The 22,660-nt window shown below is 35.7% G+C and overlaps 1 protein-coding gene across 2 annotated transcripts in view; it reads right to left on the minus strand.

Moving 5' to 3' along the window:
- The window catches only part of LOC130235731 (myosin-IIIb), a 63,187-nt gene that overhangs the window by 27,541 nt on the left and 12,986 nt on the right, over positions 1 to 22,660 (minus strand). For both annotated transcript variants that reach the window (XM_056466165.1, XM_056466164.1), the window contains exons 5-14: positions 20,012 to 20,114; positions 19,718 to 19,874; positions 17,361 to 17,463; positions 15,327 to 15,452; positions 7,232 to 7,340; positions 6,612 to 6,728; positions 5,660 to 5,760; positions 4,201 to 4,287; positions 3,478 to 3,543; positions 1,599 to 1,712 (exon numbers count right to left, since the gene is read on the minus strand). In XM_056466165.1, the coding sequence (XP_056322140.1) occupies positions 1,599 to 1,712; positions 3,478 to 3,543; positions 4,201 to 4,287; positions 5,660 to 5,760; positions 6,612 to 6,728; positions 7,232 to 7,340; positions 15,327 to 15,452; positions 17,361 to 17,463; positions 19,718 to 19,874; positions 20,012 to 20,114 (1,083 nt within the window). The remainder of the gene's footprint in view (positions 1 to 1,598; positions 1,713 to 3,477; positions 3,544 to 4,200; positions 4,288 to 5,659; positions 5,761 to 6,611; positions 6,729 to 7,231; positions 7,341 to 15,326; positions 15,453 to 17,360; positions 17,464 to 19,717; positions 19,875 to 20,011; positions 20,115 to 22,660) is intronic.

Raw genomic sequence — 22,660 nt, forward strand, 5'->3', positions numbered from 1 at the left:
GTGATAAAATATCAAGGTGAAAGTCATCATAGCTGGCGTAGAAGAGACCCAGCTCCCAACCCAACTTTGAGAATAGATTAACAGCATTATTTTTTTATCACGCGATAAGAGTCTCGCGTTAACGACGATAATGGCCCACCACTAATATATATATATATATTTTGTTTTTATACATTGATTTTTTTCCTGGTGTAATGTGTTGCTATATACACCCTAACACGTATACACAAGCTTAAACATGGCCTGCTATACATGTGTATGAAGTTTAAGGACTTGCACTTTGATGTATGCAGATTGTTTGCTACAGCATGCATCTCTACTGTTAAAGCCGCAAAGGGGAAATGAAAGTTGGAGATTTGTTTGGTTTGTTTTTCTAGTTTGTGTTTATAAATAAAGTATAAAATAAAAGGTTCACCTCAGATTGCTGAGCTGATTTAGTCAGCACTTACACAGGCTTACGCAGCAGTGATGGCGGCTTTACGAAGCACTGCTTCAGAATGTGTATTAAAACAGAAACGTCATGTGATTTCAGTCAAAGGGCTTTGTAATGCTGTGCAATGTTGTCAAAATGGTTCTCCACTAGGGGGCGATCTGTGTAAAACTATAAAACTCACACAAATCACGCAAGTTTACTCAAGATTTCAAGATTTTTACCAGATCCCAGATCAGTTTTATGCGTTTGTAGAGGTTTTACATTTGTCAAACAAAAAGGAGTAATGCTAGTTAATGGTCTCTTATTGTTCTGCCTTATGTTGTATATCAGGGGTCACCAATCTCGGTCCTGGAGGGCCGGTGTCCCTGCAGGGTTTAGCTCCAACTGGCCTCAACACACCTGCTTGATTGTTTCAAGAATACCTAGTAAGACCTTGATTAGCTTGTTCAGGTGTGTTTGATTAGGGTTGGAGCTAAAATCTGCAGGACACCGGCCCTCCAGGAACAAGTTTGGTGACCCCTGTTGTATACTAACCCTTATGTCACGTTAACCCACATGGGTATGTTAACGCTTAAACTTACTTCACTATATTGCAGTCAAATCCTAATCTAATCATGACAAACTATTCATTGTTGGAAAGGCACTGTTATTTGTTTTTATGTGATGTAGGAAGAGTAATATATCAAAACTTATTTACCGTTACCCATTAACCATTTGGGGTTACATTTTTATTAAACCATGATATTGTAGTTTAAAAGCAATCATAACAATCTATCAACTGAAAGGTTAAAATGTCTAGATTCATATCAGAATTATTACTGAGCAACAGTGGCAATTTATTTATTTAAAGTGTGAAAGTAAAGTGTGACCAAAATCTTGACAATGTATTCTGCATAAACAATGTATACTGAAAAATATTTACTCTCAGAAGGTATGAGAGCTGTCACTGGGGAGGTAACACTGTACTCTTTAGGTACAATAATGTACACTTTAGAAACTGATATGTGCCTTTCAGCTTCAAATATGGATGCTTTTGCAAATGTCCCACCCTTGTGACGGCTCGCACACCTTTATTTCTGAGAGTGTACAGTTACTTTATTATCCAGCACTACAATAAGACGGATCAGATTCTTTGTTGATGTTGTAATGATGAAGACAGACTCACCTTCCCAGCGTAGTGCACAACGGTGAACAGAGGAGTGTGATTTCGCACCACTTCGAAGTTTGAAGCCGCTTTAAACTTGCTGTTCAACTTGTCAACAAAATCTCGATCAGTGGCCTGTGTGTGCAGAAATGACCATCACATCAAACCTTTTATGAACTGTGGCCGTCACTGTGGTGTAAAAGCAGTCACATGATTTCTCAAATATATATATATATATATATATATTTATATATAGGCTGAACGTGCACAGAGTGTGTGCAAATACAGTTGAGTCCCCCATAGTTTTTTTTTTATTTCCCAAATGATGTTTAACAGAGCAAGGAAATGTTCACAGTATGTCTGATAATATTTTTTCTTCTGGAGAAAGTCTTATTTCTTTTATTTGAGCTATGATAAAAGCAGTTTAAATTTTTTATTAACCATTTTAAGGTCAATATTATTAGCTCCTTTAAGCTGTCTTTTTTAGATAGTCTACAGAACAAACCATCATTATACAATAACTTGCCTAATTACCCTAACCTGCCTAGTTAACCTAGTTAAGCCTTTAAATGTCACTTTAAGCTGTATAGAAGTGTCTTGAAGAATATCTAGTCTAATATTATTTACTGTCATCATGACAAAGAGAAAATAAATCAGTTATTAGAGATGAGTTATTAAAACTATTATGATTAGAGATGTGTTGAACATAATCTGCTCTCTGTTAAACAGAAATTGGGGAAAAAAAATCAAATAGACGGATGTAAAAATGCACTTATTTTCATTCTATAAATAAAAAGCAACAAAAAAAGAGAGATTGAGATTGCAAGATTTAATCGATGTATTTTTAAAGGAATAAATATGTTTTATAGAGCAAAAAAAATGCAACGAAATAATTTCATGCTTCGGATTATATATATATATATATATATATATTCATATAAAGACTTGCTGGAGGGTACAATTTAGCAAAAGAAATTAAAATAAAATAATAAATATAATTAGAAAGACAAAACAATCATTAATTATATTTTTTAAACAGTCGCTGATATGTAAACTAGATTAAAATAATTACACTTTTAGATGTCCAGATACAGCCAATATGACTTAAAAAAAGAACTATTAGAGGATAACCACAAGAAAAAAAATCATCTAACAAACAAACAAACAAAACAAACAAACAAACAAACAAACAAACAAACAAACAAACAAACAAACACCCTAGAATAAATAAATGCATAATGCCCCCCTCTAATTTATACAAACTAAATTACTGGTCACACTTTACAATAAGGTTCATTAGTTAATGTTAATTATTGCCTTTACTAACATGAACAAACAATGAACAATACATTTACTACAGTATTTGCTCATGTTAGTTAACGTTAGTAAATGAAAATACAGTTGTTCATTGTTAGTTCATGTTAACTCGCGGTGCATTAACTAATGGACTTGGATGTTAATAATGCATTAGTAAATGTTCAACTATGATTAATAAATGCTGTTCAAGTGTTGTTCATGTTAGTTTATGTTAGTAAACGCATTAACTAATGAACCTTATTGTAAAGTGTTACCAAATTACTCTATTTTTACTGTAGATTTGAATTATGCTTTAGTTTAAAACTTTCAATAAAAGTATGCACATGCACATTTTATATATATATATTATATATATTTTTTAATTAATTAATTATTTTTTTTTTATTTATTAATTTATTTTTGCAATTGTACAAAAAAAAAATCTTGTTCTTAAACTTATTCATTTAGCAGACATTTTTATCCAAGCATGGAAGAAAGAGGCACTTCAAATCATCAGAGAGCAATATATAAATGCAATGATAAGTCTAAGCTATTAAAAAACATTTGAATGCAGATTGGATGTGTCAGGTTTTAGCTCACACACCTGAGGAAAGGCACTTTGTTCATCCAGCAGTGAGAGAATCCCAATAGGCTTCGTAAGGAACAGGTCCTGAAACAGAAATAAACCTGAGTGAGTGCGTGAGTGAGTGAGTGAGTGAGTAAGTGAGTGATTGATTGATTGATTAAGTGAGCGAGTGAATGAGTAAAGAAGCGAGGAGTGAGTTTTTTTCTTCTAGTGATACTACTGTTAGTGATTATGCTGGTGCCAGTCCAGTCTGAATATATAGAAATGACATATTACATGTACATATGAGCAACATTACGTGTATATATAATTAATATCACGCTCTGGGCACAGCTGTATATAAAACCACTATTCTATGTGTATTAGCAACCACTAGTCTACAAAATACCCAGTGTTTTGAGAGCTGAACATTACTGGATCATGTCATACATTCAAATCTGCAGCACTACGGCAGCCATAATCACAGGGCAGAGTTCATATTTAGAGAGCAGATCGACCCAGGAATGAAAACAAGCTCGATGTAAAGAGCCCGGTTTCCTCCAAACGCTCATGGAGGGAATCTAAAAGCAGCTCGAGTGTCCTGCTCCGTCAGCACTTCCTGAGTTCGGGATTTACCACACGACCGTCTGCCAAATGCAGAGCGCGAGCAGTTTTGGAGACAGAGAGAAGGAAAAAGAGGGAAAATAGCTGGAGGGAAAACACCATAAATCGGGGTGAACACAGTCTTGACTGCAGACGCACCAGTATGGGTTTGTTGTCCTTGTAGGTTATGGTCTCCCACGTGATTCCTTCCTCTTTATATTCTTTCTGCTCCATCAGAAAAATGTGCTGGAGGGAAAAAATATGGAAAATATGATCATAGGAAACGTAAAGTGGTGTTTAAATGGTTTCTAACATCAGCTGCTCGCTTTTTAATACATAACAGGCTTCAAAACTTACCGTGAGATACATTTTAGCTAAGTTATATGAACAAATATTTCAAGTCCCTTTATTAATCTGGGGTGGCCACAGCGGAATGAACCGCCAACTTTTCCAGCACGTTTCACGCAGCGGATGCCCTTCCAGCTGCAACCCATCAGTGGGAAACATTCATACACACTCATTCACACACATTCACTACGGGCAATTTAGCTTACCCAATTCTATAGCGCATGTGTTTGGACTGAGAGGGAAACCGGAGCACCCGGAGGAAACCCACGCGAAGGCGAGGAGAACATGCAAACTCCATACAGAAATGCCAACCGAGGCTCGAACCAGCGTCCTTTTTGCTGTGAGGCGACAGCACTACCTACTGCGCCATTCCTGACACGACTTACCGTAAATCATCGTCCACTGCCAATAAGCGTGAGCTATAGCGTACTTGCTTTTGATGTATGCACATACAGAAAATGCTGCTTCACAAAGCCAAGTTTAACGATGTGGTTGAGTCGAACATTGAGTACTTTTACATGGACACCAATACTTTAATACGATTTTAATACAATTAAGACAATACTTTGATTAAGAGTGACCATGTAAACAGCGATGTTTGATGACCTTACTGCGACTAAAGTCATAACTGAACTAAACAGAAATGGAATTAAGACATGTGGAGTCTGCAGATATTAGTGGCGTTATTGAAGTAAACACTGCAATCAAACTATTACCGTCATGTAGGACTTTTCGCCATATTTTCCAACAAGTTCCACACACATACTGCTGTCAGTAAAGGAACGCAGACACACACATCACGAAATGCCGAAGTTTTTTTCTTTCCATTTGGCGTGCGTTATTAAATTCCATTTAAACAACACTCTTCCACCAGTCCTTACTCCGTATTTGCATCCAATACCCCGGTTTGTCACGGGGGCATGAATGAAATGTTCATGAGTGAAAGTGAATCTGCCGAACTGCAGTTAAAGTCACGCAAATCTACAGGACACTCTTACATGAAAGCACTTCACGTAAAAACCTTAATTATATTATTGTCTATTAAGGTAAATAATTAGATTATAGGTGTTGGCGCCGCCCTGGTGGGGTGGTGAAATCCCCTGCATTAGAAAACCATTCAAAAAAGCCCAGAGTAAAGGCAACTCTGAAACTTCTTGGTTTAGCAGAAGAAAGCAACTCTAAATCTACTTGAGGGTAAGTAAATAGTGTGCTAATATCACTTTACTAACAGTGTACGATCCCTTTAATGTGAATCTCATGAAGGACTTACGTGGTTGAAGAAATACTGGAGCTGTTCATTAGCCAGATTAATGCAGAGCTGCTCAAATCTGTTCACAGCAAAGTTTTCAAAACCAAAGATGTCGAGGATTCCTAGAAACAGAACAAACTAAATATCCCAAAAAACTTTCCAATGTATACATATATATATATATATATATATATATATATATATATATATATATATATATATATATATATAAATCAATTCAACAACAAATGAAAGATTTCAGTTCAGTATCAGAGAAATGAAGGAATTAATCATCCATTTAACAAACAAGTTATACACTCATTACATTTTACATTTTAATATCTGCATCTGTTATGGGTTTTAGAGTTTTATTTATGCCTTCTGAAGAATAAAGGAGTGCTCATATTGAAAAACTGCTCAGTAAATCTGCAAATATTTCACAATTTAAGATTAATAGCTACTGTTTATTGACAGTTCATAAATCTAATGTCAACAGTGTCGATGAATGAAAAATATTATTTTATAATAGCTATAAGTTATTTATAACAATATGCATTACATCACTTAACAAAAAAAATATTATATATATGTTCATAAAAAAATTAAATGGCTTTTATTCCAGCCAAAATAAAACAACCAAGACTTTCTCTAGAAGAAAAAATAATATCAGACATACTGTGTAATTTCCTTGCTCTGTTAAACATCATTTGGGAAATATTTAAAAAAGAAAAAAAATTAAAAGGGGGGCTAATAATTGAGTATATTTAATATATATATTTAGAGCTCTACTGTAAGTAGAATATATAGTTATTTATATTATAATTGATGCATTTAATAAATAAATAAATCATTTTTTTAAATTTCCCTAATAGGGACTGCTACATAACCCTAAGCCGACAGTATAAACCACTGTTGACAAGATAAAAATAGCATCATAATAATTCATATTTATAGCATTCATGTTATTAATTACCTATTTCGTTAAGTTCCACGTCAAAGTCTACTTTTGGAGCGAGCTGTTCGTTGATTTTACTGACGATCCACCCAAACACTCGACCGTAGGCCACTTTAGCGATGGAGTCTCTAGCATCTGAAACAATCAAACGGTGTTCATTCTGTAAGTGTGTTTATGTAATTAGACATATGACAATATTCATTAATTATCATGATAATGAACATGCACAATATTGATATTATGGTACTGTGAGTAATTATGTATTTTAGAGATACTTCTTATGAATATTCACTTTGTATTTGCAGTGGTGTTCATAACAGTGTCAAAAGGTTGGACACTATGTATGCTACACTATGCTACCCTTCTTAAACATTGTTGCCATTGCTTTAAGAAAGAAATTAAGAGAATAAGTACAGTATTTTAAATTCAATTCAATGCAGTCTATATAAAATCTTATATATAAAGTAGGGATGCTCATATTGACCTTTGATGCTTTTATAAAGAGTGCATTTTTATCATGTGTTGTGATATTCAGCAATCAATCACAATGAGAACATTGGATTCCATCATAAGTCTAGAGTGAACACACAGCAGCAGAGAGAGCGTGTGTGTGTGTGTGTGTGTGTGTGTGTCTGTACCCTCGGCCTGCTGCTGGTTGTGGAGTCTCTGAATGGCTTCTCCTCGAGTCATTGATGTGGTGCAGGTCAGACTCTTCAGCAGGTCTTCTTCCTGGACGCCAAACTGACCCTGAAACAGAAACAAAACACACGGTGACTCTGTTGTGCCGTTCCACACATACACAACACATACCAAAATAAAAACATAATAGCAGTATCATGTCCAGTTATTCAATTACGAAGGCTATGATTTATTACATAAATGTGATATGAAAGGTCATTTTTATTCAGTGTTGTTATTTTTATTTATTATTATTAGTAGTAGTACTAGTATTAATAATAGTAGCTGTATACAGTACATTGATATATAATTGCAGAATTATAAATAAGCACATCAAGAGTTTCTAAATAAAGTCTAGTAACTTTAATAATGTGTGCAAATATCATATCCTAAATGAACAAATTATTATTCTCATAATTATTCTTATTATAATAAACAATAATAAATAATAATATTAATAATAATTAGGGCTGCACAATTAATCGTTTGATCATCAATATCGTAATGCATCCGCAATAGTCACATCACAGGGTTAGATATTAAAGATTAAAAGTTAAAGCTAATATAAATATGATTATTTTTAAATCATTTACACAATGATGAGCATGTTATTTTCTATATTTCTATAACTGAATACTGTTAGACTGTCTAGAGAACTATAGAGCACTGTTTACTTCACTTTTATTTTTGTTCTGTCGTGTTTTAAATGCTTTTAGTTGAACCTCATTTTTGCAAATTCACTGCATAGAAAAAGACTTGATCTTCCCAATCTATCTAAATCAAGGGTGCTCAAACGTTTTAGTATAAAGGACCGAAAACCAAACTTGATTGAGGGCTGTGGGCTGAAGGTAAATATACCAAAATGCACTGTAAAAAATGCAGGGTTCCACACAGTTCATTCAGGTTGTCTCAACACAAATGGATTAAGTTAAATAGTTGGATTAAATATAAAGCAATTAAAACATCAGGTTGTCCAAAACAAATCTCAAGAATTGTGTTGTTTAAGCTCATTTTACATAAGTAGGTTGAACAAGCAGCAATCTTTTTTGAGTGTTTATAACATTAAAGTTGCCATGTGTGATTTCTTAATTTATTCCATATTATTTTTAATAAATAAACAGATTTAATCATATTAAATAACACAATTATTATTTTTTTACATTTTATAGTGAAAGTATTACAATAAAAACATCCTTTAACACAATATGGAGATCAATGGTGAATCCACTAGTAAAGCTGCACCTGCCTCGGCCGATGTCTTCTGCATTGTCTTCTATCCATCAGTAACAGTCACAATCTGACTCAGTTACAACATTTTAATTGAAGCATTTCATTTCAGTTTGCTTCTTTTAGCTCAACAATAAAACGAACCTCTCTTCTAAGATGAGATGGCTGGCCAAATTAAAGGTTACCATGGGCCAACTTACCCGTATGCCCTAGTTGGTCATCTCTGATCTAAATGAATGACCAAATACAGTTATTCTATTTATTTTGTGAAATTATATTTTTATTGCAAACAAAATATCGCAATGTGAGATTTTTCCAATATCGTGCAGCCCTAACAACAATAAATAATTATTACAATTTTAATAATATTACATAATTACAATGATCATTATCATCATTACATTATTATTATTATATTATTATTAGTAGTAGTAGATTATTACTATTATTATTATTATTATTATTATATTATATAATGCACATCAAACTAAGATTTTTTACATTTGAAAAAATCATAATAATATTGAATTAATTATAACAGTATCAGAAAGAGTATAGATACTGTATATAATAATAAAGTCTTAAATTTACTGAAATATGATGATGTAAGTCTTAATTTCCCTTTGTCCATGTAAAGCTACACGATCAGTACAACCAACAATCAATCTAAAGAAAAAGGTTATGACAAAAGTTATGCTGAAAGGGTGTACGTATAGGGTTTGCTTGTTTTGACACATTATTTAAAACATGTGGCTAAGAAAGAACTCATTTTCAATTGTAATAGGGTTTCTATTGGCCATTACAAGAAATAACCTTAGCATTTAGCCTAATAAGTCTGAAATTTAACTTAAAATGTCTTAATTTAGACTTTAAACTCTAATAGTTGCAAAAATCTGCATCCCCACAAATGAGCGCATCAAATGAAGATTTTTTTTTAAATAGCAAGTCCACATCATTGGGAATAAATAAATAAATAAATCCCCTAAATTGTGCACCCTTACTTGCTCACAATACACGCGTATGCTCCAGATGCTAGGATCCTTATTCTTTATTTATATTATTATGAGACCCAAAAAAGACTGCATTTAAATCATGTTTTGTAACACAATACAGAGCAATATTATGCAATAAACTATGCTATAAAAAAAAAAACAAGGGAAAAAAAAACAAAAGAATCAGACCTGCTATTCTGAAAGAACAATGACCAGCCAAATGTGACCAAGACGTAAATGTCATGCAGGAAAGGTCAAGCTAATTTGTGCGTTTAGACATGGGGGCCGTTTGTGGACACACACACACACACACACACACACACCACGAAGTAAAACAAAGACCATCAGATCTAATTTTCCCAATCCCAGTTACAGTTCACTGCAAAAAGAAATATTTTACTTTAAGTTTTATAGTCCAAATTAGGAGTCTAACAGCTCACTGTTGATCCGTGATTCATACCAATCAAAATACATTTTTTTACTTGTAGATTAATCCTAAATATGTAACGATCGAAGAGAGATCGCCTCCCGCGTCATTCAAATCACATGTGTGAAAGTGTTTAGGCTTTCCTGTATATTATAATGTTGATGGAAGAAGTTGTGGTGGGTTATTTGGGATGTGGTGGGTTTCTAAGGTTATTAAAGGTGTTTTCTTTCATGACTTGTTTAGCCTGCATTAATGCATTCAGTGTTAGCTGCACGATTAATCATTAAAAGATCGAATCTTACCACCCACGCAACTTAAACTAATAATGATGGTGATTTGCATACGTTTATTAATCCTTCAAATCGCTGTTTGAAAAACGCAAATATCAAGAAAGATTGAGTCTTTAGTCTTTTGAGTTAGTTATGAAGTTACAAACAATCAAATAACACAGAAGTACTGGGAAAACGGATTATAGTTACGATAAAACCACTGATGTTTATAGTAAAGATTAAAATCACCATCATGTTCATTTCACTTAACGCTCAAATGTGAAAGTTGTCGGCAGCAATTACATTATTTAAACAATAGGTGGCGACAACCAGCCATCCGTGACTAGAACTGTGAGATTTGTGATCCATTACACAACTAGTCCAAATATCAAAAGAGTTTAAAATGAAGAAGCGTTTTCTAGACAAGTAAAAAACTATTGTGTCTTCAGAAATGTTAAAATTAAGTGAGTTTTACCTTAAAACAAGCTAAATAATCTGCCAAATATCAAGCAAAATAACCAGATTTCAAAAAGCAAAAGGATTATTTTCCTTTTTTAATAAATTTTTTTTTATTTCTTAATTTTCTTATATTTGACGTAGTTTAACTCAATTTTGACTTTTTCAGAAAATAAGACAATATGTTTTGCTTGTCTAAAAAGTGCTTCTTGCTTTGAGGATTTTCAGATATTTGCACTAAAGCACTTTAGCAGTGTACATTTGATAAACGGAAATGAAAAGTCCTAAAAGGAAATAACTGGCCTATCCGTGCAGGACAGGAGCTCATTGAGGCGAAACACAGGCACTCTTGGCCTTTTCTGTGCTTCTGTGTGTCTTATCGTAAAAGGCCAGATGTAAGCGGATCCACACCTCCTTTGGTTTGCACTTAAAAGAGTTTCTTTGTGTGCGCACAGGTCATAATTCAGCTGATTAAACAGCCCGAGGTGACGCGAACATTCATCTGCTGACAAAACACGTACAGTCCTTCAGCTGCTGCTCGTGGGTGAAGATCAGTGTTGGGCACGTTCCTTTAAAAGACTAATTAATTATAGTTAATAATTAAGTCTCATAAATAGTAACTGAGTCACATAATTATTAACATAATTAATTACCAGGGAAAGAAACTTGTGCATTACTTTAAAGAAACCTAGGTTGTCAAATGACTATAAAACATCGTACACTAGCCTACACTATTTTAATGCTGTTGTGGGACAATGTGAGACTATATATCTAACTACATCTCTAGATATTATTGTGTTTAATTCTGTCTGAGTTATAAGTGTTTGCGGTGGAGAAAAATCAAGTTTTATTTGCTTTGACGTGTTTTGTCGTGGCTTTGTCTCCTCCTTTGGTATCAGAGCTCACATTATCACCTGCGTAGCCACTAATGTTGTGGCTGCATGTGACGACGTGAGGTGCTTCATTAGATTAGAGAATTACTCTTTTTTTTTTCCTGGGTATAATTCTTTCCTTTCACATCAATGAGGGAAAAGTAGTGCTTATATTTCCAGTTTGCAAACGCTACCTTTGAACTTGTTGGATTTGCCATCGTTCTGACTCCTGGTCGCTGGTGTGTGTGACTGACTGTTCGTGTGCTTGTGTGTGAACACCCGCCCTACTCTGCGTCTCATTGGCAAATAATAGAAATGTACTCTATCTAAGCCAATCATCACGTTCTCAGTTCCACCACGTTCACAAACACACCAATCATCATCACTGGTTGGTTATGTGTCTCGCCCCAGCCCCGAACAAACACACACACACACACACTACGGCTGAGGCCCTGCTTACACTAATACGTTTTAGTTTTAAAACACATAAGTTTTGCTACGGTTACGCCATCCGTCGACACTACACCGGAGTTTTCGAGCGCCGAAAACGAAGCATTTTGTAAACACTGAAGAAGCTGTTTTCATTCTAAAACGCTGCTGCTCTGTCTTAGTGAAAATGGAGACGTGGCTGCAGACATTCGCCTCTCTGATTAGGGCTCTATCCTCAATATTAAGTAGCCTACACACAGTTCAGTCTTGCATCTTTTCCTTGTAAGTTCAGACTTCGCAAGTTTGGAAAACAAACTCCCAAGGACACGACGGTCAAATCTTCAAAGAGAACAGTTTACTTTACAACTTCATTCACATCACCCTGGACACGCTGTTTCACTTTCTTAACAATAAAATGAAAACATAAGAGGAACTGGCTACTTTCATTTTGACATGAACAACTTAACAGACACTAAAAATGTTGAGGCGTCATGTTGCTGCATATTTATACGAGCGTCATCTTCACTGTAAGCATATCTATAACAAAGCTGAGTCTTTAACATAACTGCCTCCTTACATTTTCATCGAAAATAGGAAACATACCCTCGATTTCACTGAATATCAGTTTTAATAATCAATAATGGCTATTATAAAAGTATAACGTACAAAAAGTTTATACAATATAGGAAATAAAGGCAAGCAATCAGTCAAATGTGCAGAATCAGTGTCCGCAGTTATATTAATAACTTAATAACTTATCTTTGTGCTCAGCCGATACACATTACCTGAGAACAAGTAATGGATTCAAAAGACCAAAGTGGAGGAATTTGTCGTGATCTATAGACAACAAGATTAATTAAATATCACGTTTAACAAAAATAGTGAGCGGTAGATCCTTGATAAACAGTCCGACGTGCACAGCTCTCATCTGGGTAGAAGCGCATGCTAGAGTGTGTGTGATCGGAGGTAGTGTGAACGGAGAGTTGTTCAGAAACGCTGGGTGAAACGCTAGTGTGGACGCGGATTGTTTTCATTCTAAAACGTATTAGAGTAAACGGGGCCTCAGAGAGACGCTGCTCACATGAAAACCGCTTCAGTGGTCTCAATTATAGTAATGCTTATTTTATTGTCAGTAACAGTAACAGCGTTGGAACGGGGAAATAGTAATTCAATTGATTACTCGATATTAAATAAAAAGTATAGCTGTTAGTAACCCAGTTTATTTATAGTGCCTTTATACCCATCGGTGGTTAAGATACAGAAGATACTAAGCATTGAAACTGGGTTTGTGTTGTTCTGCTGCAGTTTGAGCTCTAGACTACAAATAGTCTTCAAATCTTCACAATGTTGTATCTTTGTTTTAAAAAAATGTGCGTGTTAATTAGTGTGTTTGGTGCCAAAATGGTATTGAGAACGGTGTATTTTCATGGGTATTTCTCTCGAATGCTGACATGCTGACAACTAGAGCTGCATGATTAATCATTTTAAAGAAATACTGTGATCTCTATGAAGACCAAAATACAGTGAAAGACTCAACTTACTGTATTCCTAAGGTATGATTCACCTAAAAATGTCAATTCTGTCATCATGTGCAGCGCAGTGCATTCAAAATGGGGTGTACTCATTAATGCTGAGCACTGCATATTAAGTTATTTCATTGCCATCTTGTTTGAAAACCTAAAGATCCCTATCCTAAATCTTAACAATAGAGTTCTAGAGAATTGTGAGAAACACGATCTTTGCTTGAAGCAACGAAAAAAGCCAAAAAAAAACCTGTGATTCTCATTTCATCCAGAGCTCTTGTGAAAACCGTACTGTGAACTGAGACCAGCGCTTCTCTCTTCACATTTCACTACACCTTTATTTATAGGTCTGTGTATTTAGAGCTCTACTGTTTATGCATCACTACTGCAACCAAAAGAGACATTTATAATAGAAATCCATGATTGAAATTGTACAATATCAGGACTCAATAAAGACATCGTTTCCATTATAAAAGGGATTTTTGTCGTAACCATTTGCGTTGGCGAGACGTAAATTTTAGAAATGCTTTCTATTTTTGTGATGCCGCAGCAGAACAACAGCATGAACTACAATGACAACAATCACCTCAGGTACTGATTATGGGCTTTATTCAGTGTTAAATGCTGCCAATGTGAGTTTAAATACCATTTAACATGACATTTATTGCCATACTACTGAAAGCAGCAGCAGATTCACCTCAGATCTTAAAAATAAAATAACTAGCAGACGCTTTGAAAATGAAAGTCAGAACTGTTATTCAGTACAACCCAACCACAATCAGTCACTCAGTAGCATATTAATAACACTAAAGAGGTTTAATATGTATTAATTAGATTTAAAGCCTTTACGGTTTTGTTTGGAGTGCACTGGCTGGTATTTAAATATTTCCTGTTGTTTTTGGTGCAGACAGACAAATAAGTTGTCGCTGAAATCTTGTCACGTGCTTTTAGGATGCAGTGTAAGAACACTGTATATGGGTACAAGCCCATAGCCAGGGGGGGTTCGGGTGATTTGAAAGACCCACCCCTAAGAGACAAAGGTCCAGAATTTGTCCCATACATGAGCTCATTTGTCCTATTTTGACTGCTACACCATCATAAATTAACCCATTGAAAAAAGCTTTAAGACCGAGCCGAATGCTCTGTTGACTGTTACATCAGTGTGACTTCAGCTGATCAGTTTTGGCCAATGCAAACTATTATTTTCAACAAAACATACAATCTAATGTAAGCTTCGTCATCTTCCGCTACTGTTTGTTTTTAAATAGAGAAAACATTTCACATGTAACTTTTATTCTAAATCTTGGACCTTATTCTTTAAACAAAAACTGGCCGATTAAAAGCTGTGAAGCACCAAAAGCGACCCATATACTGTCAGATTTAAGCCTTAGCTGGATATTGTCACTTCACTTTATTTCACAGTTGTGTTACACACTGCATGGAGGGTCATTTTCAAAGACACATAATAGGATCATAATTGAGATCATGCTCAAAAACGTAAACAAAAATTAATAACAGAATAAAATGCAACATTTTAAACCATTTACTGCATTTTAAATAACGACAATATTAATTATATTTATTTTTATCAAGTGTATCATCACACTGCTTCACTGCTGCCATTACGCTATTGAGAAACGCAGGTCAGACGCACATGAACTATATTCGTCACATTTCTTTTTTTAAGCGATTCCACACATTGTACACTAAAAGCGGCATGCTAAAAAGGTGTTGTTATAAATAAGTCTCAGTGGTCGTGAGCTGTCACTTCTGCTAGCGTCAAGTCAAGCTGACTTGTGAATTGCTAGCAGAGCTGTCTTGTCAACAAACACTAGTGAAAAGTGCAGCCAGGAAACTCACAGCAGTAGCTTTCAGCCATCCACGTGACGCTTCAGACACTTTCAGAGCATCACTGTCTGTCGTCTCGAACGTGATGTTTCCCAGAGACAGAATGCCAGCGAGGATGGTCATCATGTCCACTTTCTCCTACAAATGAGATGTGTTTATAACTGCAAAAATGTATATGCACTACAACTGCAGGTTAACTATGTTACTACCTTTAACTGTAAATGCTGTTCGGTACAAATTAATTAAAGTTATTAACAATTCATTTATTTTCTTTTCAGCTTAGTCCCTTTATTAATCTGGGGTCGCCACAGCAGAATGAACCGCCAACTTATCCAGAATATGTTTTACACAGCGGATGCCCTTCCAGCTGCAACCCATCACTGGGAAACATCCATACACACTCATTCACACACATACACTATGGACAATTTAGCTTACCCAATTCACCTATATCGCATGTCTTTAGACTTGGTGGGGGAAACCAGAGCACCCAGAGGAAACCCGCGCGAACGCGGGGAGAACATGCAAACTCCACACAGAAATGCCAACTGACTCAGCAGAGGCTCGAACCAGCGACCTTCTTGCTGTGAGGTGAACGTGCTACCCACTGCACCATATTACGAACTTGATTGTAATGCAATAATGTAAACACAAAAGAAGATATTTTGAAGAATGCTGAAAACCGGTAACCACTTATGATCATAGTTGGAAATAGCAGTAACACTTAGCAGTAATAATGGTCCAATAGTTCATGTATTTAAATAACATTAGGTATCAATAATCTTGTAAAGCATTTATTAATCATCATCCACCATTAAACTAATGCATTATTAAAATCTAAAAGCTGTACTTGTTAACATTAGTTATTAACTATAGGTGTTTTCTCACCCGGGCGTTTGTTTTGAAACTTTGCACGTTTGTCCTGTTAGCTCGGTTCGTTTGGCATTTGTAAAACCAGCAATCGTGATCTGATCTGCACCAAAACAATCTGTCTGAGACAGCCTGAATGAGGTGGTCACGACTCGATTGAAACCAACTCTGGAGAAGATCGATTGTAGCTAGAAAGCAATATGATTCAACAAACCAGGCTATATCACAGTGTATTATGGATATGTAATGACCTTATTTCCGACTATATGATATTATAGATATTATAGAATTATGAGTAGGGCAGGATGCCATCATTCCTACTGGCAAATGTGCGTTTCATGTGGAATATGAAAGTGAAAGCATGCTGAAGTATTAATTAGAGCTGTTTATCTGTCAGGAAAATTGACTGAAATGACCCTCGGATAATTTTTCCATATTTTAATCTTATAATATTTTGTATTAGGCCTGTTATGTTCATTTCTGCACTGACACCTCGAAAGTAAGATCAACACTGATCTGCTTCATGATCTGAAGGCAGTCTTGGTTCATCTGCTAATTCTCTCTATAAACATTTCTGCCAACATTTTTTTTGACTCATAATTAATAATGAAAAGTTATTAAATGTCATTATCAGAAACTGAAATAAACTGAGCTGAGCGGAATCTGTGGAGAAAAATCAACCCTGAGACTCCTGACCAATGTGAGGAGAGTTTACTCGCACGTGACTTGTTTTAACTGTATTTGGTCCATTTAGAAACCTTGCCACAAGAACAAAGTGCAACATTGTAACAATTTTAATCCCTGTTTCAGAACAAAACAATCAATCTACAGGTGTGAAAGCGCCCTTAAATAACATTTAAAAAAATAAACAAATATAAATAAACACTGTAACAAATGTATTACTAATAGTTTGTTCATGTTATTAAATACATTAACTAATGGACCACTATTTTAAAGTGTCAGCGGAAAAACAAATACTAAGGATATCAATAGCTACAGGCCTCTAGCATTCTTTAAAATATCTTCTTTTGTGTTTGACAAACTCAAACAGGTTTGCAAGAGGTAAAAGACGACAGAATTTTCATGTTTTGGATGAACTGTGCCTTTAAATGTCATTAAACAGGGATGTAACATATACAGTTTTTACATTTTTCATATTGATGATTTTGTTCTTACCTGCTCTTCAAATCCTACCATGTCCATGGCGTTACACACCTCTGCATATTTCACACGCCACGTCTGCACTACGTCATCTTGCCCAAACCTGCCATTCAAATACCTGACAACAACAAAAACCGTGGAAGATCACAATGATGCTTAGCGGTCAAAATGACCAGCACGGGTTTACATGCAGTAAAAATATCAGTTATCAGTCTGCAAAATATCAGTCTATATGAATAATAATTATCAAACAATTTGCAAGTATTTCACAGGTGATGTTTAAAGGTACGTTCCCAACAGACGCAGATATAGCATTAAGCGTGAGGGATTTTCATGTTAAGTCAATGCAAATATGCTATTCACTGATTGCGAATGATGCAATTCGTGTGAATTTTGTGCATTAGATGCACAAAGTTTGGTGCTCTGATTATGTAGTTGGTGTCCCGAGGAGAAATCCTCCTGCCGACACCGGACAACAGCTCATCAAACTAGGCTCAGCTCAGTCAGAAAAACCGCTGAAAGCCTCTATCATCCAGGTATATTTTCTGGAGCAGTTGATGAATTCACAGACCTCCGAAAATCTAGTGGACTCAGACAGAATCTACGCTGTTTTTCAGCCTTCCTAAAGCACATAAAGCAAATCTAATCTCTAAATAACCATGTTAGCCAGAGTCATGTCCATAAATATTTGGACGGACACAATTCTAACATTTTTGGCTCTACCACAATAGATTTGAAACGAAATGTGATGTGCTTTAACTGCAGACTGTCAGCTTTAATTTGAGGGTATTTACATCCAAATCAGGTGAACGCTGTAGGAATTACAACAGTTTGCATATGTGCCTCCCACTTGTTAAGGGTCCAAAAAGCAATGGGACAGTTGACTTCTCAGCTGTTTCCTGGCCAGGTGTTTGAAAAAACAAAACAACCCCATCAGAGAGATAGCAAAAACATCAGGCGTGGCCAAAACATTCTTAAAAAGAAGAAACGCACCAGTGAGCTCAGCAACACCTAAAGACCCAGAAGACCACAGAAACAACTGTGGTGGACGACCGAAGATCAAGAACACTCTCCAGGAGGTAGGTGTATGTGTGTCAAAGTCAACTATCAAGAGAAGACTACACCAAAGTGCATACAGAGGGTTCATCACAAGATGTAAACCACTGGTGAGCCTCAAAAACAGGAAGTCCAGATTAGAGTTCTGAAAAAGCCTTCACGGTGCTGGAACAACATCTTATGGACAGATTAGATCAAGATTAACTTGCATCAAAGTATTGGGAAGAGAAGAGTATGGAGAAGGAAAGGAACTGCTCGTGATCCTAAGCAGTGAAGCATGGTGGTAGTAGTGGCATGGCGTGGGCATGTATGGCTACTAATGGAACTGATTCTCTTGTATTTATTGATGATGTGATGCTGACAAAAGCAGCAGGATGAATTCTGAAGTGTTTCAGGCGATATTTTCTGCTCATATTAAGCCAAATGCTTCAGAACTCATTGAACAGCGCTTCACAGTGCAGATGGACAATGGCCAAAGTATACTGCAAAAAACAACCAAAGAGCTTTTGAAGGGAAAGAAGAGGATTGTTATGTAATGGCCAAGTCAATCACCTGACCTGAATCCGATTGAGCATTTGCAATGCATTTCACTTGCTGAAGACGAAACTGAAAGGAAATTTCCCCAAGAACAATCAGAAACTGAAGACAGCTGCTGTAGAGGCCTGGTAGAGCACCACCAGGGATGAAACCCAGCGTTTGGTGATGGTGTTGGTGTATAGAGCCAAAAATGTTTGAATTCTGTCGATGTCCCAATATTTATGGACCTGGAATTTTATATATTATATATTTATATAATATTTATGGAATATTTTAGATTACTCTATAATTGCATATAAAAATAAAAAGTCATCTGATTATTCAATTGCACACAACTTTAGACTAAAGCAGTTCTAGTGCACTAAAAAAACTCAAAATAAACAAAAATAAAAATAAAAATTAGCATCTCTTATTGCAATATTAGCATTTTACTGCACAAGACTTTAGAGTACATTCTAGCAAACTACCCAAAAGCCCGTAACCATGTAAAAATAATAACAATAATAAATAAATGAATAAATAAATAAATAAAATGCACAACCTTAAACACCTTCAAATGGGACTCTGCCAACATTTACAATCACCTGACAATTACAGGTGAACATTTACACAATAAACACCAGAAACAAAGAAACAATGACGTCTGTGCTGGAAATAGCTCATGTGACACACCTTCAAAAAACTGCATTGACGAGATGCTAATCTAGGGTGCTCATCATAAACAACGCTGCTGATCCAGTTTCACGAGGGCAATGACATCCACATCATAGCTGACTCACCGGTACAGCGTCGGGTCCAGAAGGCCATAAATCTCCTTATCCTCCGATGAAATTCCAGCCAACATGAGGTAGAAAATGTGGAAGTTCTGCTCCCCCTGGTCCTGGTGGACCACGCGAGATTTCTCCAGCAGGTATTCATTGATTTTAGCTCCTTTGACTATAAACAAAGCAAAAATTCAGGTTAGCATTCAATCGATTCCATAGATTTATGGGTCAAGACACACACCCAGTGGGAGCTGCCAGGTTTATGGTGATGTATTAGAGCGTTATCGCTTCAGTCTGCCATAAACAAACCTGAGGAGTTCTGGAAACGGAGCTGGATGTACTTCCCGAAGCGACTGCTGTTGTCATTCATGACCGTCTGAGCATTCCCAAAAGCCTCCAGAAGCGGATTCACCTATTTAAACACAATCAGACACGTTCAGCTTAGAATGAAGCTGTGGTCACACTGCACTTTTCGCCCCATAGACTTCCATTCATACTAGGAATAGGTGCTATGGACTTTCTAAAGGCCTTAACATCACATTTTAGCTCTTAAGTGGCTATTTAAAATACTTTGAATGTTTTATATTTTGTTTCAGACATACAGTGTCACGCTGCAACTGTTTTGCAGCATATGAAATGTCCCAAACACTATTTTTAACTGTCCAAAATATGAAAAAATGTGTGTTTTTACTCTTTGATAGTCAAAACATGTTCAAAAAAATGTTTGTGTTATTAATGCATTAAAAAACAGTCAGGAAAAAGTGTTTTATGTAAATTCGGACCACGAGTCCACATATTTGTACATCATTTTTTTCTAAAAGTGCATCAGATCAAAAGATGATCCTTTGGTTTTTATTTTAATTAGGTTCCAATGAGCCCAAATAGCAAAGGGAAATTAAATTGGGCCTTAAGAGGTTAGGAAGCGGATTCACCTATTTCAACACAATCAGACACACTTATGTTAGACTGAAGCGGTGTTCACACCGCACTTTTCACCCAATATTAGGGTTGCACAATATATCGTTTCAGCATCGATATCGCAAAGTGTGCATCCACAATAGTCACATATCAAGATATGCAATGTTGAGTCTGAATTAGGGCTGCACGATATTGAAAAAATCTGACATTGCGATATTTTATTTTGCTGCTCGCAATTTATATTGCGATATGAATACAATTTCGGTAGATGACTTGCATTGCTGTATTTGGAATTTAATCATTAACTTCGATTGATTGGAATAGTATGTAGAGGAGTGAAGAAATTGCAAGAATAAATAAATAAGATAATGAAGCAAGTAGTCAGATATTTATACAATATTATCATATTTTTGCCCCCGATAATGATAGATCACGATATCAGCGATATATCACAAGAAAACCATCCACAATATATCATGATATTTGTAAATAAAAAGGGGAAAAATGCATCAAATCAGAATCAAACCAGTATTATTGCCAAGTGTGCTTCACACACACAAGGAATTTGTTTTGGCTACAGAAGCGTCCAGTGTACATAAAGTGACAAGCGACAACACAAAATAAATATGGAGAAAAAAAAAAGACAAACATTAAACATTGAACAGAGATGCAGTTAGTCAAAAAGATCTGGATGTTGAATTGTGTGTACAGATTTGTTATTAATATACAGGTTATAAGGTGCTGTGTCCAAATGCGAATGGAGAAAGTATTGCATTGTATATTGATATAAGGCGCTGTGTACAAGTGCGTATGATAAAGTATTGCACATGTTTATTGCACAGTAGGGGAATATTTAACTGTTCATAAGGTAGACAGCCTGAGGACAGAAACTTTTCCGGTGTCTGGCTGTTTTTGTGCTTGGTGCTCTGAAGTGCCGACCAGACGGTAACAGTTGGAACAGGTAGTGTGCTGGGTGTGAGGGGTCCAGAGTGATTTTGCGAGCCCTTTTACTCACTCTGGAAGAGTACAGTTCTTGAAGTGTGGGAAGGGTTATAAGATGTATTTCTTTTATTAACAGCACACATATTTCTTAAAAATTGATATACGTTCAATATGCCATGATGAGAAGCGCCACCTCATGCATATCGCTATTTTGTCCTGCCCTTATTGAATAATCGAATGCAATGTAAAATGTAAACACTGTACATTCCTCATTGCTGATCAACAATAAGAATCCCAGCTCCACATTGCAGATGCTGCGATGTGACTATTGCGTATGCGCACATTGCGATATCGATGCTGAAACAATATATTGTGCAGTCCTAGTCTGAATTATAGTTGACCAGGAGCTCCTAGAGTTGTCATGATACTGATATTCGATAGCAAATGGTACTGATATTTTAAAAACGTCAATTTCCCGCTAACATTTGAGCGCGTTCTTAAACGTCGCTGAATTGCCTTTGTGTTCACGTGCTCAACAGAAATGACTGTGATTGGTTGTGAAGGTCATCAGTTCACTGAACTCACCGCTGTTTACCGAGTGTACAGGGACACTGCAGTGTTTTAAAGCTATGAAGATCATCTGGTCTGTTTATAAGCTGACATATGAGGAATCCGCTCTTCCCTCCTTGCATGGGTTTTTTTTTTATGTGACCTTTATTTAGAATGCATCGCAGTAAAGTTTCCATCATGATGTGTCAAGTTTATCTTGACAAACAGCAGCTATGATTTACAGATATCACGTTTGGTTTCTTTTTCGCTAATATTAACAAACGTCCTATTAATATTGTGAGGTATCTGATAATCCGATTCTCATATGTGCAAGAACATTTATTGCATCATTTCATTGGTTTAATAATAATAATAATCAGATCATTTAATATATGATGGATGATGTGCGCCGCCATGTTGAATACATTTTTATCCTATTAAGTCAATTAAGCAAAGAATTAATTTATGATGTAGATGTTAAATGTTCGAATAAAAGAATTTTTGTTTTATTGCATTTAGCATTTTATTGTTTTTATGCTTTAGAGATGC

Source organism: Danio aesculapii, chromosome 10, assembly GCF_903798145.1.
Source record: "Danio aesculapii chromosome 10, fDanAes4.1, whole genome shotgun sequence".
NCBI classification, from domain to species: domain Eukaryota; kingdom Metazoa; phylum Chordata; class Actinopteri; order Cypriniformes; family Danionidae; genus Danio; species Danio aesculapii.